This window comes from Pangasianodon hypophthalmus, chromosome 10 (assembly GCF_027358585.1).
Source record: "Pangasianodon hypophthalmus isolate fPanHyp1 chromosome 10, fPanHyp1.pri, whole genome shotgun sequence".
In the NCBI taxonomy this organism is placed as follows: Eukaryota; Metazoa; Chordata; class Actinopteri; order Siluriformes; family Pangasiidae; genus Pangasianodon; species Pangasianodon hypophthalmus.
Genome location: NC_069719.1, coordinates 23,539,390 through 23,552,933, shown reverse-complemented (window position 1 = coordinate 23,552,933; position 13,544 = coordinate 23,539,390). Strand labels below are relative to the sequence as shown.

At 38.2% G+C, this 13,544-nt stretch overlaps 1 protein-coding gene across 2 annotated transcripts in view; it reads left to right on the top strand.

Annotated features, from left to right (window-relative positions):
* Positions 1-13,544, top strand: part of spata17 (spermatogenesis associated 17) — a 63,350-nt gene that overhangs the window by 23,691 nt on the left and 26,115 nt on the right. The window contains exons 10-12 of one of the 2 annotated variants that reach the window (XR_008302495.1): positions 6,061-6,889; positions 12,134-12,481; positions 12,796-13,007. Coding sequence is in view for 1 of the 2 variants with exons in the window: in XM_026926813.3 (XP_026782614.3) it covers positions 6,061-6,141 (81 nt within the window). In the remaining variant the exon portion in view is untranslated. Of the gene's footprint in view, positions 1-6,060; positions 10,907-12,133; positions 12,482-12,795; positions 13,008-13,544 lie in introns of those variants that run through there. The other variant, XM_026926813.3, reaches the window with a different exon arrangement.

Genomic DNA, 13,544 nt, shown 5'->3' with positions numbered 1-13,544 from the left:
ACCCCTAGTGAGCAAGCCACTGAATGAAACAGCCTGTATTATTATGTATTTAGTCTTGGACTAGTTCACTATATTCCCCCCTGAAGAACCCTTTTATTAAATTGTTTGCTGTATCCAGAAATCCTAAAACAAGAAAAAAATAATAATAACACAATATGTGATCAGTGTCTTTCCAGGACATACAGGAATCAAAGATAACAACTTTCAAAAGCATCTTTGCATTAAGTGAGTGCCAGAGACTCAGCCTTGCACCCGGCACTCTCTTTAATAGTTATGCTCCACTGAACCAATATACTGCCGTCTTTCGGCTTTGCTTTGCTGTACGTTCTCCACACCAGCACCAGATCTCAGCCTTCAAACAGCCACACATGACAGCCTTCATTTTGCATTGTGAGGAATGTAAGTAAACAAAGAACAAAATGGAAATGACTATTTGATTACTTTGTTTAAAAAAAAAAAAGAAAGAAAGAAAGATGCAGATGCAAATGCAATCTGAAGGGTGTATGAGACTGGTTAAAAAAAATAATAATAAAATACAAATAAATAAATAAAAACACACACAGATGGTCAAAACAAGATAAAAACAAATGTGTTATTTTTGCATTAATACAGGCTTGCCTGTGCAGACTTCTCTATACTGGGTTCATCAAAATTCTCCGTTGTTCCACTTATGATCACATTAATTAAAGCAGAATAGCACAGGGCTTTGATTATGTTACAAGAATTTATATTCGAAGTAATTAATAATGCACAATATTAATATTAAACAAAACAAATTTGTTCTGAGACAACGGATACGATTTTTTCAGATCTCTGTATAATTATTTGTATTATTCATATTCAGTATTCATAAACATTTGCAGGGTTTTGCTAAGTAATATTATTATTATATTGTTTTTAATAGTTGTAATATGTTAAAAAAAAAAAAAAAAAAAAAAATGGCACGATCAGTAGTTACCTGTGCTTTTGGTGTTTCTTTTTAATCCTGTTAAGTCTCGGCTGAATATGACATTGAAAAACGAGTTGGATTAAGGAGACGCACTTGCAAGAAGGAGCAGCACCCCTTTACATTTCTAAATCACAGTTATGGGGAACGTAGGGAGACGAATGAAAGCACTAAACCCTGGTGAAAGAGTGGGATTAGAGGAATAGCGTCCACATCCAGCGTGTGCTGGAATTTAATTGCATAGCCCTTGAGCTCAGATGATCTGGATGAAGGAGAGTATAAAAAAATCTCCTCATATGTAGCTATTAGTGAAGTATTAAGGTACATTACACAAAATGACATCATCCGTTGGATTCAGATTTGAGGCTCACATCTTGTCCTTAACTTTCAGAATGTTAATGTTCTAATGATTATTTCCAAAGTGGGAACATGAGCTCGGGTTCTGTTCGTGTTTTCTGTCCGTGTTCTCCTCATGTCAGTGTGAGTTTCCTGTGGAGTTTCCAACTTCCTCCCAAAAAACATGCCATTAGGTGAATTGGCTAAGATAAATTGCCCTTAGGTGTGAATGAATGTGTGTGTATGCTGCCCTGCAGTGTACTGATGTCTCATCTGGGGTGTATTCCCACATCACACCTAGTGTTCCTGGGATTCAGACAACTCCAGGATCCGGGATCCGGATCCACCGCAACCAGGATAGAGCAGTTACTGAGTGTGTGAATGAGTGTAACAGGACATATTAAAACATTATTCTCATTTTGAACTTGCACTAAAAGATCCGAATGGAAGTGACAAATAAATAAATAAATTATTCACACGGTTTTACACACAGCATCTCAAAATAGCATCTCCTATGATGAATATGAAAAAAAAAAACATTTCGATATACTATTTAATCCAGTCGTGTGTTGGTTGGTTTTTAATGACATAGTTTTGCTCCACAAACTCATAATTTGCCAACTTTTTAGAAATTTGTTTAAAATATTGAAGGATATACACCTAAACATTTGACTGCTATTTCAGGCTAGACTGTATACCAGAGAACGCTGATCAAACTATAAGTTTGATCAACTTTCTCGAGCTGTAATTAATAGTCCAACACACACACTTCCTTTCTCTTCTGATCTCATATCACTGGCTATGAGACCATCAGTGAAGTCTATCTCTCTAATGATATGTTATTAATATTACACTAACACATCCTGTATGATTCCTTTTATTTTCTATTTCTTGGCATGTTTCAGCAGAGATTTGTGTGTTTGTTTTGTTTTCGTCTCCCACACTCATACCCCACCTCAGCCTAAAGTCGTTTCTTCACACGGGAGAGATAAATAAATAAAATCGGATGATAAAATAAGACTTTGGTATGTGGGATGCATATTTCATCAAGCATCTGAATAAAGCCGAATTATTATGCATTGCCATCTTGGGGTTGGAATGATTACCATATACCATAAAGGGCTTCCTTTTTATCAGTCCAACCCTGATTGTTTTTTGCCGGTAGATATTTTTGCCTGTAGATATCCTATCCTAGCATACAACTGCCTCAGAAGACTTTCTCCAGGAAACCTCCATTTCAAAGGTTTTGTATATTGAACTTTTGCTTTTCATCCAGTTAAAATAAATTTCACATTAGCTGCATAAAAAGGTCCAAAATGAGATATGTTTTTTTTTTTTTTTTTAGGTTGTACACTTTAAAGAATTTTTTTGATATGCATAAATATTATAATGATATTGTTCCACTCTTACTTCTATTTTATAGCATAAAGATCTTTATAGAAAAAAAACAGAAATGTCCTAAAGTGCACAATTATTATTCTGAATAATGGTTCAGAATCATTAAAATAATCAATGTTTATAAACCCATAAAAAGTCACAGTAAAAAATAAAAATTAAGTTCTAATTTTTAAATATTTTTAAGAATGTTAATGCCAGATAAAACAATGATAATCACCTGACAGTCTGTATCGTCCCACAAAATGTTCATAAATTCATCTTTTGACCTTTTCATGTTCTGGAATCTTTTATTTTCAATGTACTGTTATTTAATTATGTTATTCCAAGATAATGAACTCTGAAGATAACAGATTTCATATTTTTAATTTTCTTTAATACCCTGCACTAATGCTTTAACACCTTTTGAGACTGAATCAACCTGTCTCACTTAAATGCTACAGAGAAGCTACTACTACTACTACTACTACTAATAATAATAATAATAATAATAACTAAAGGACATTTACTGTTTAATTAACAAAAACTTATTTAAAGTATTAAAGTAATAGTGCACAGTATTTACCTCAAATATTTCAATTCTGTTTTTGATTTCCAGTAAGTGGGTTTCCAGTGTGTGTGTATATATATATATATATATATCTATATCTCCAAGCCTTTTTATTTTAAAAAAAAAGCCTTTTTATTACGTGATTTCAAAGTTTAGTAGAGCACGTTACTCTCGTTGTATTACGCAACTGTTCCTTTGTTGTGTGCAGTCTGTCCACCTCACTTAACCCAACTCTGCACATGTGCTTGATGTGCCCTAATTGTTTTTTCAGTTTCTAAAAATCAAATACACTAAACAGTCATTTGCTTTGTCAAACTACACAGTGTAAAGAGCTGTAGCAGCTTCAGAGGGAACAAGAAGCAGCGATGTATGAAAGAGTCCTCTGCCTTTTCAGCTGGGAATTACACCATCAACTTCTCGCTAGCGAACATAATGTAAACTCGTTTCGGCTGCAGGCCGGCGAGATGTCAGCGTGTCGGACTGCGGAAAGTGCATTGGATGCATTAGGACTTGACAGGGTCCTTTCTTGAAATAAGTGAAATTAATGGAGCTCTTTTCATGTACGACAAGGCCGCGGCACCCCTTTCACACTGCTTACATTCAGAGAAAAGTCAATACTTTTTTATTACTCGATTGTGACCTACATTCTGCACTACAAGTGCTAGCCCGCTAATTGGTTTCAGGAAAAAAAAAAAAAAAAACAGAACAGCTCCATGCCAAAGAATGGTCAAGCAAATAATTCAATCTTAGTTTTTTTAATGCCTGCGTCTGTTTTTTTAAGGGTAAGGTTACAACAAATGCTGGGTTAAATATGACTCCAGCAGGCGAAAAAAAGAGTGTTCAGATTGAAGCTGTAGTTAAGTAGCTGTTAAAGGCACACTAATGCAGACAACTCCAGGCTAGTCATACCCAGTTTAGTGTTCTTGGGTCTTAATATTAATGAATGTCTTACTAATTCTAGTATATAAAATGTTTCAGGAAAAATGAATGAATTTAATGAATCATATTAATGAATTGACCTTACACATCACTTAAGTAACACAGTCCTGTTATTTTTAAGGGTATGTTTGAACAGAGTCTCTGAAGGCATTAATATACAATGTTAAGTCTGAAAAGTCAGGAACCAATCAGAATATGTTGAGCAAATATGTTGATCCGAATATGATGAGAAAAATCCACAAAAAACATGAAACAGAAGCTGAGGAAATGCGTAGACCGTAATGGTGAACATGTCGAGCATATGCTGTAAATAATAAATACAAAATGAAGTATATGTAGGTTTACTCTCATTGGTTCCTGACTTTTCGGACATGCTGTATCTACAGTATATTATGCACTCCACCCCTTCCTCAAGCTGACACGTTGGCTGCTCCTGTGGCTCTGACCATGTGTCCTCTTCACCTCAATGCAAGTTCAGCATACTTTGCCTTCCATCTCATTAAGTAGCTCTACGTCACAGGAGCTATGTACAAATACGGCTCATTCAAGTTGTTACTCTGATTTCCATGTTAGCAAAACACACATATGGAAATTTTTTTGCTTTTCCTTTTTCCTCTTTTGAGGGTTCGAGATGAAATGCATTTTAGACGGCATCCACTTGCGTTTCCTCCGCAGTCATTAGTGTCAGCACTGAGTGGTGTCTACAAGGACAGCAGTCTGCAGCATTTCCCGAGGCCATGGCAAAAAGATGATTGTCACGCCGGCCGACGCTGACTGACAGACAAATCGCATGCATGCCTGCAAGAAGGGAAATCGTCAAAGCCCCAGTCTATGACATTAGTTTGTCCTTCGTCTTTTTTTAGTCTAAACAAAATATATAATTAAAGCATCTCCCTTCCCTCCCTCTCTTTCCTGCTTGTCTAACTTAACTCTCCACTTTTGTTGCTTAGCCCAAGCTCTAGCAAGCAGGCAAGCCATGTTGGAGTGGTTTTAGACCATCTCTGCCTCTAGGGGGGGTCGGCGAGCATTAGTGCTCATCTAGTGAAACAGAGAGGAACACAGCAACTAGGCCACTTGTAAAAAGCTGAATCCAGTCCAGCTAAAAATACCTGACACTTTTTGCAGAGCTGCAAAAATAGAGGTCAGGATGTGTGTGGTGGCTCTAGCATTCATCATTAACAGGCTGACTGAGCTCGGGATAAACTATTAGGATTATGATGAAGAGGGCATGCTACTTACAGCAGCAACTTCTCCACCCCTGTATCACATTAGAGCACACAGTGGAGCAAACTGTGCATGTGGAGTGAACTCACTACTCTGTGACTATTCAGAGCTTTGATATACGGTAACAGGAAGATGGTCAAAAAAAACAAAAAGTTAATCTATATTTAGAAAATTGCACATAAACAACAGTAAACCCTAAGAACGAATTCAATATTTGACGTTATCGTTGCTTGTCTTTCAAACTCCATTACTTCTCTGCATGCAGTTGTTTAAGAATATTGGTGTTCTTCTGTAGACTTTGGCTGTGTCTCTTGCTTCTGTCTCTGCAGGTCCCACACAGCCTTCAAAATGTTTTTATCCAAAGACTGCTCTATTACTTAATAACCTACTTTCATTAATGACACATAAAATGTTCTTTGTAGCATTTTTTTCCTAATATTTACATATATTCTATATTTACAGAATATTTGTAAAAACATATAAAAAATATAAAAACATGTAAAATGCAGTTTATATTAAATATTGCATTCTGATATATTTTATATATATACATGTCTTTTGCCATGATCAGCTGCATATTATAGGTTATTAAATCTTGGTAAATAACATTATTTTTGATGGTGTGGATATTGAATGTGCTCTAATGGTTAAATCTTCTTCATTTTTCCAGCCATTCAAGACAGTCTTCACAACCTGCCACGTCTTTGACAAGTTTGGACAACTATACTCCAATGCTGGGAAAATTGTTTAGCAGAGTAAATCAATTAAATAAAATATGCATCATGGGTTTTTTTTCATGTGTATATATATATATATATAGGATCTCAGGATAGCCATGTTATGAACCCTGTTATTTACTATATATATTTTGGCACTATTCCTGTAATTAGGTTATGTTCATTATTTCTCTGTGATTTTTGAGGGTATTTTACAACAAACATTTTTCAAAAGTTATGTGATTATTAGGATTATACTAATTATACTAATTACATGTATAAATAATAATACATATTATATTTACCTAGGTATTTCTAGTGTATTTTTATTTCAACGAATGGAAGAAATGCTTCTAGTAATATTGCATTTAGTGGCATGCAGTGTGATTGTTGACTTGACAGCTGTCCATCAGCAGACACATGGCAAGAGGTGGCTACTTTAGTGCATGCGTCCAATTTTACCTCGTCCTGGAGACAAGGCCACTTTCCCATGCATTTTCCACTGAGCAAAAAACGTCTTTAATTTCACTGAGTGGGAGAAAGGCGAAGTCGGCCAAGTGAGGCTTCTCCTACAGAGATTTAATTTCCACAAATAATTCTGAGTGCTTTGTTCTGTTGTGGTAGTATGTGTGTTTGTGTGTGTATGTGTGTGTACGCATGTGGTGTGTGTCTAGGTGAAGCCTGCAGGCGACCATCACCACCACCCCTGCTGATGAATCAGTGGCAGAAGCGGTGATAATTTGCAGATGCACAAGCTATCTCTTTGATTGCTTTCAGTCTACGGTAGTCCATCACTTCACAATAACTCAAGCCGCTGCTGACTCCTTTCTTAAAAAATGCTGCTTTCCCATCAGAGTGATACGCCGCTTTCCATCAGGCCGATTAGAAAAAAAAGCCCTGGCGACTTACTCTGATTGCTCACTCTTTTCATACCAAGTTTGATAATCCATGCAAGACCCACGTCAGTGGAAGCAAGGGCAGGGGATTGTGGGAAAGGCCGTTTTCGAATGATTCATGAAATGTGACCGATAATTATTCAGCAAAAGGGTTCACACGAGAACATTCTTCACATCCCAACCATGGTGTATTCCCGCTCAGTGTTCCTGGGATCGGCTCCAGGTTCACTGCGACCCTGACCAGGATAAAGCAGTTACTGAATATGAATGAATTCATTTTACTCTGACTTAAGAAAGATCTCACATTCACCAGAACTATATTTTAGACTAAAGGTCACAGTGCACAAAATGTTTCAGACAGCCAGTTCATCACTACTCATATGTTACTACTATACTTCTCAGTTGGCCACTACACTTCTTGGTTAATCCACTATACTTCTCAGTTAATCCACCATACTATAGTTACCCAACTATATTTCTCAGTTAGCCCACTATATTTCTCAGTTAGCCCACTACATCGTGAGCCCACTATACTTCCCAGTTAATCCACTACACTTCCATGGTTGGCCCGCTATATTTCTCAGTTAGCCCAATATAATTCTCAGTTAATCCACTATACTTCCCAGTGAGCCCAGTATACTTTCTCGGTTAGCCTACTATACTTCTCAATTAGCCCACTACACTTCTCAGTTAATCCCCCATACTTCTCATTGAGTCCACTATACTTTCTCGGTTAGCATGCTATACTTTTCAGTTAGCCCACTATACCTCTCAGTTAGCCAACTATATATTCTCAGTTAGCCAACTATACTTCTCAGTTAGTCCACTGTACTTCTTAGTAGAGCCACTATACTTTGTCAGTCAGCCCACTATAGTTTCTCAGTTAATCCATTATACTTCTCAGTGAGCCTACTATACTTCTCAGTTAGTCCACTATACTTCATGGTTAGCCCACTATATTTCTCAGTTAATCCACTATACTTCTCAGTGAGCCCATTGTACTTCTCAGTTAGCCCACTATACTTCATGGTTATCTGACTAGATTTTCTCAGTTAGCCCACTATATTTTCTCAGTTAGCCCACTATACTTCTTTGCTAGCCTACTGTACTTATTAGTTAATCCACTATACTTCTCACTGAGCCCACTATACTTTCTCAGTTAGCCCACTTTACTTCTCAGTCAGTCCAGTGTACTTCTTGTCCACTAGCCCACTCTATTTTTCAGATACTCCACTACTCAGTTAGTTCCCTATACTTCACAGTGAGCACACTATACATCTCAGTGAGCCCTCTATACTTCTCAGTTACTCCACTACTCAGTTAGTTCACCATTCTTCTCAGGTTAGCCCACTATACTTCCCAGTTAGCTCACTATAATTCTCAGTTAGTTCACGGTACTTCTCACTTTGTCCGCTATACTTTTCAGAGTTTCTCCTTTATGTGATAATGATCTCTTATTGTCTCTTAAAACATCTTATTGCTTCTGCATCGATGTCCTTATTAGGCAGGAGCAATATAAATAAGTCTCACAGTCAAGCCCTGCAGTGTGTTCTTCACAGAGCGTGTGTTGGGTTTGGCTGCAGCTTGAGTGTGGATTTGAGCCAATGCGTGCGGTGAAAAGTTGCTGCAGTGACGGCAGGAGGTCCTCTGCCAGTCTGACGGCCATATGCAGTGATAAAATGCTCTAATGAGTGAAGACAGGTACAAGAAATATTGAAGATTAGTTTAGCTTTAAAATCAGATCCCCTTTATTGTCATATGGATAGTAAAGTCATTAGGGGAGTAATAATACTAGATATTTCAAATTATCTGGATGACTGAAAACCAGTGACATATGAGTCACAGGGCACTGCTTAAACTATGAAAATACTGGGCATTGTGTTAAGCTCAACATGGCGGCTGTTTTGTGTAAGTCCAAACCACTAAATCAGATTTCTATCTGGCCTATCAGATTCTTCGATACATGGTAAGATTCAATACATTCAATACAACACCATTTCAAATGTAATCTTTTTGATCTGTTTCTGATGTATGAGGTTCTTCTCATTCAAGGAAATAGGAGCCTGATCTTGAATGACTGAAAATACCTGCTCATTGCCAAGATGGCTGCCAGGTGGACAGACTTTACTAGAAGCACTTCCCTGAAAAACCTCATAGAAAATGGCATAAAGATTTGTGCATATATACATTTTCAGATGTTTTCCATGACTTAAAAATCCCCAAAAATCTGACTTAAGATCCTAAATCAAAAGATCCTGAATTAATTCTGACTCAACAAAATTCTTCTATAAGCACAAAATACATATATATGGTGATTAGTCATCTGGACTGACACTATGCACCACAAATTTAGCTATTAGATTTTTATTAGAAATTAATGATTGCAGTTATTACAAACAACACTTAAAACCGATTTGATTATCAGCTTTGTGAAGAATTACTGGGCAGACATGAACATTACTGTATTAATGTATATTGATTGTAATAGTTTCTTTGTTTTTTATGCTTCAAACATTTGATCTTGAGGGTAAAATGTTCTTTACGAAGATTTATCTTAACATGGCTGATTTTTAAAGAAAGTCCCATAGGCTGAGCTTCATACAGAATATATTTGCATTTAGGTAACATTTTAAAAGTCCAGACATAGCTCCTCCCACATAGCAGTAAAGCTCACACTTTCTGGCTTCATGAGCAGGACGGTGTGAGAAGTGCTGATCGTGTGGGTCAGTGCAGTGCTGTTGGTCAGAGTGATCAGTCAGTGAGGGGGTCTTCCTTCTCCTCCAAAACCCAGCTAACGGACTCGAGCACTGGGGAGAGGAGGTGGGTCGGAGGGCTGACAGTGAAGTGATGGGCTGTCTGAGCTCACTGCTGGGTCACAGCAGGACATGTCAGAGAAGCTGGCTTGCCTCCTACCTGTCTGTCTGCTCTGTCCATCTTCTCTCCTCTCTATGTGTGGACTATACACACTCTCCTCTCTCCCAGACAGGGCATACAAAAATTATACATGGCTGAAGTCATGTTAGTCATACATATCTTTTAACCCAGACTAAAACACTCAGCAGCAATAAACAAAGTTTATTTACCATATCCGATTCTGTGGAGAAAGTAGTATGGGAATAAGATAGGTTTTTCATTTCCATTGTTCCACTCTGTGGTGTACTTTTAAAAAACTTTTTTTAAAAAGTGGTTTGTTTAAAACAAATAAGGGTAGTCCTGATTTTAACTAATTGTCGTAAAATTACTAAAAAATTTCTTGTAATATTAAGTAAATAAATACAAATTTTATTAGAGTCTTAAAAAAATTTATACCATTGTGTGATGGTTTTCCCACCAGCCATTGCAAGATTTATTTAAGAGTTATTGTTATTGTTATATTAATGTTATTATTGAACATATCTTCAGTAGCTGCTTTATCCTAGTTAGGGTCATGGTGTATTCTATACCAGCAACACTGGGCACAAGGTGGGAGAATTCACCCCAGATGCGACACCAGTCCATCACGGGGCACCATACACACACATGCATTCACAGTATGGGCAATTTAGCATAGCCAATCCAGCTACCTGGACAGTGGGAAGAAACCAGAGAACTGGGCGGAAACCCACACGAACACAGGGAGAACATGTGAAACTCCACGCAGACAGTAACCCGAGCGAGGATGAAACCCTAGAGCTATGAGGTGGTAATTCTGCACACTGCATGTAGTTAAATCCTACGACATGGCTATTAATAAAGGTTTACATTTGGATTCTAATATTTGGAATATAAGAAAAAGGTGCAGTTATCCCGAGTTATTATTAGAATAAACTGTGAGATCGGGTCGTGTTTTTTTTTTTTTTTTAGGTTTGAGTTCTAAAGGGTTCTGTCATCCTTGTAGAGGTAGAATGAGTGCATGTGATGGCCAACTGTAGCTTTTTTTTTTTACAGTGTGGAGCTTCACCCTCTGTCTACTAAGAAGAACGGTCATGTACCCATACCTAATAAAATGTCTGAGAACTTTATTTGATATTTTAATGTAGTTGTTTTGTCCTGAAGATTAAAGCGACATTCTCACCATCTATCATTTCTATAATTACAGTGGCCTGTAGGTTGTGCAGCCATTTCTTACACGACACAGGCAATAGTATAAACTATTATGAACTCCAAACCAAAATTTCCAACAACGTTTTATTTTTACCATTGTGAACATGTATGTAAAAAAGAAAATATTTCATTTTAATTTTTTTAATCTTTTCCTCCATCTAGTCTTTATTATTCCCTACCCACTACATGAAATGGCCCTCATTTGACACAAACGATTTGAATTAAAATGAACGGATATGAAATCGTCTCCATTGTTCCATAAGCAGAGCATGAACTGAGTAAATAGCAAGCTTAATGTGCTTGTAGGAACGGTATTTGAATTGTCTGGAACAGAGCAGGAGAGTTGCAATGAGGGTAGTGCCAGATGCTATGCCAGATGTGTAGCCCAGCTCACTTGGGTGATTCCATAATTACATTTCTCATGCAGATCCGAGCAGGCAGTTTCAATTGCCACACTGAATGCTGAAGGCCTCAGCTCCAATGTCTTTCCCCTGACTAATTCATGATTTGGTGGCAGTTGTGGATGAGGAACTCCATTTAATGATCACCTTTTTCACCAATACACTCCAGCAACCCAAGTTATAATGAGCAGGTTGTTCTGTTGGGTTCATGCAATCATATCATGTCCTTACAGATGTTTTGTTCAGGCCTTTAATACTTGGACTTTTCAAGTGGGAAAAAGACTGTTTTTAACAGTCCCTAACCCCAAACATCTCTTCAATGCAGATGATGAATGAAATTCAACAGCAATGATGAATGCCAATCAGAACAGGAGGCGACAAGCATTTGTTCTGTGTAGAGCATGAGAAAGAGACAGGTGTCTGTCTTAAAAAGGTGTATTGGCAGGTGTGTGCCTCTGGCACTCATCAGCTGCCTGAATGACAAGGCGGTATTGATAGACAGGATGTGCTGACATTTAAAAACGCAGGCAGAGTGAGAATCTGTAATTATTTTCAACATTTATAGAACATATCACCCAAAAACACAACAAAGTGTAGAATAAAGATGAATCTGTCTATAGTTATAATGCATCTATCTTTCTCTCTAGTAATTTCATGACATCCTGGTATTTACGGTGGTCAGGATGTGTCAACTGGCCAGGACAGCCAATCTGACAGGGGCAAAAAATCAAGATGATGACAATGAATGTTGGAGGAAGGTGCCAGCTGCTGCCCACCCTTAGTGACCCTTGGCCCTGACGGGCGCCCCAGGTTCTGGCAGGGTGGACAGGTACTGCTCAGTGTGTGGGCTCATGCCCCTGCCTGGCTCCACTCAGTGAATCAATCAGCCAAGCTGTCAAAAGCTAACCCATACAGACAGAGGAGGGCAGCGAGAGGCAGAGGGAGCTGCTCCCACTGGGAGTCCAACACTAAGAGCCAACAGCATGCATTACCAGGTTCGACCTCTATCTCTCTCCCAATCAACCCCTCTCTCAACCTCTGTCTGCTACGTACACTTGTATCTTTAATGGTAACTGTGCGTTTAATGTTATCAATGCATAATATATTAACTCTGGGGTGCCCATTCTTCATATATGCAAATCACAATAACTGTAACAGCAAAGTCTTAATATACCGCATTGTGTTCCATAAAGACAAGAGAAAACAGCCGTTATGGCAATAGAGATCTATGACCTTTCCTGCTCCAGCTGCAGACACACATACATGCACACTGATGCATCCTGCCTAACTGTGTCTTGTATCACCTCAGGAAACTTGTGGCTATTTTTTTTGGCGGGGGCTTGGAGAAAGAGAGAATGCAAATGAGTGCAGACAGCTGGTGCCTTCCTGGTGGCGAGGAGTGATGGAGGGCCTGGAGGCCTCACTCATCAGCCCCTCGTCTTGCCTCCTCCTTTCAGACAGAAACCCACCGGGGAGAAGGTGGGGAGGCTGCTCCAACAGCGGGACCAGATGGTCCAAAAGGTAAAAAGCACAGCTCATTCGGTTAGCACTACGCTATTGGTCACCTGGGCGATGCTGTTAATGCCTTCATGGCCCACGGGCGTTCGAAGAGTTTGAACAGCTCCACCATCTAACTGGCACCACGTGTGAGCATGAAAGGAGGTGCTTCCAGTCAATCTCACACATGCATGTGTGTTTTGGACATTCAGACACAATGGCTGCTGTCATTTATTGCGTTTATTGCGTAAGTTATTGCACCTTCATACAAAATCAATACACAAAATGAACAGATTAACTAATACAACTTTCCAAATCAAATGCAAACAGATATCATTCTGGGTATTCAGTGAGTACAACTCCATATTATTTACATAATAATAGCAATAATCCAGGATTGCCAAATTATGGAGATAATAATATGCCCATATAATAATATCCTGATATACCAATACTGGTAAAAATATGAAATAGTCCTGTTCGTGCTCTGAGTGACCATTCCGTAATTGTAAAAAAAAAAAAAAAATCCCAAATTATTCGTCCTCCAAATACAGAAGGTTA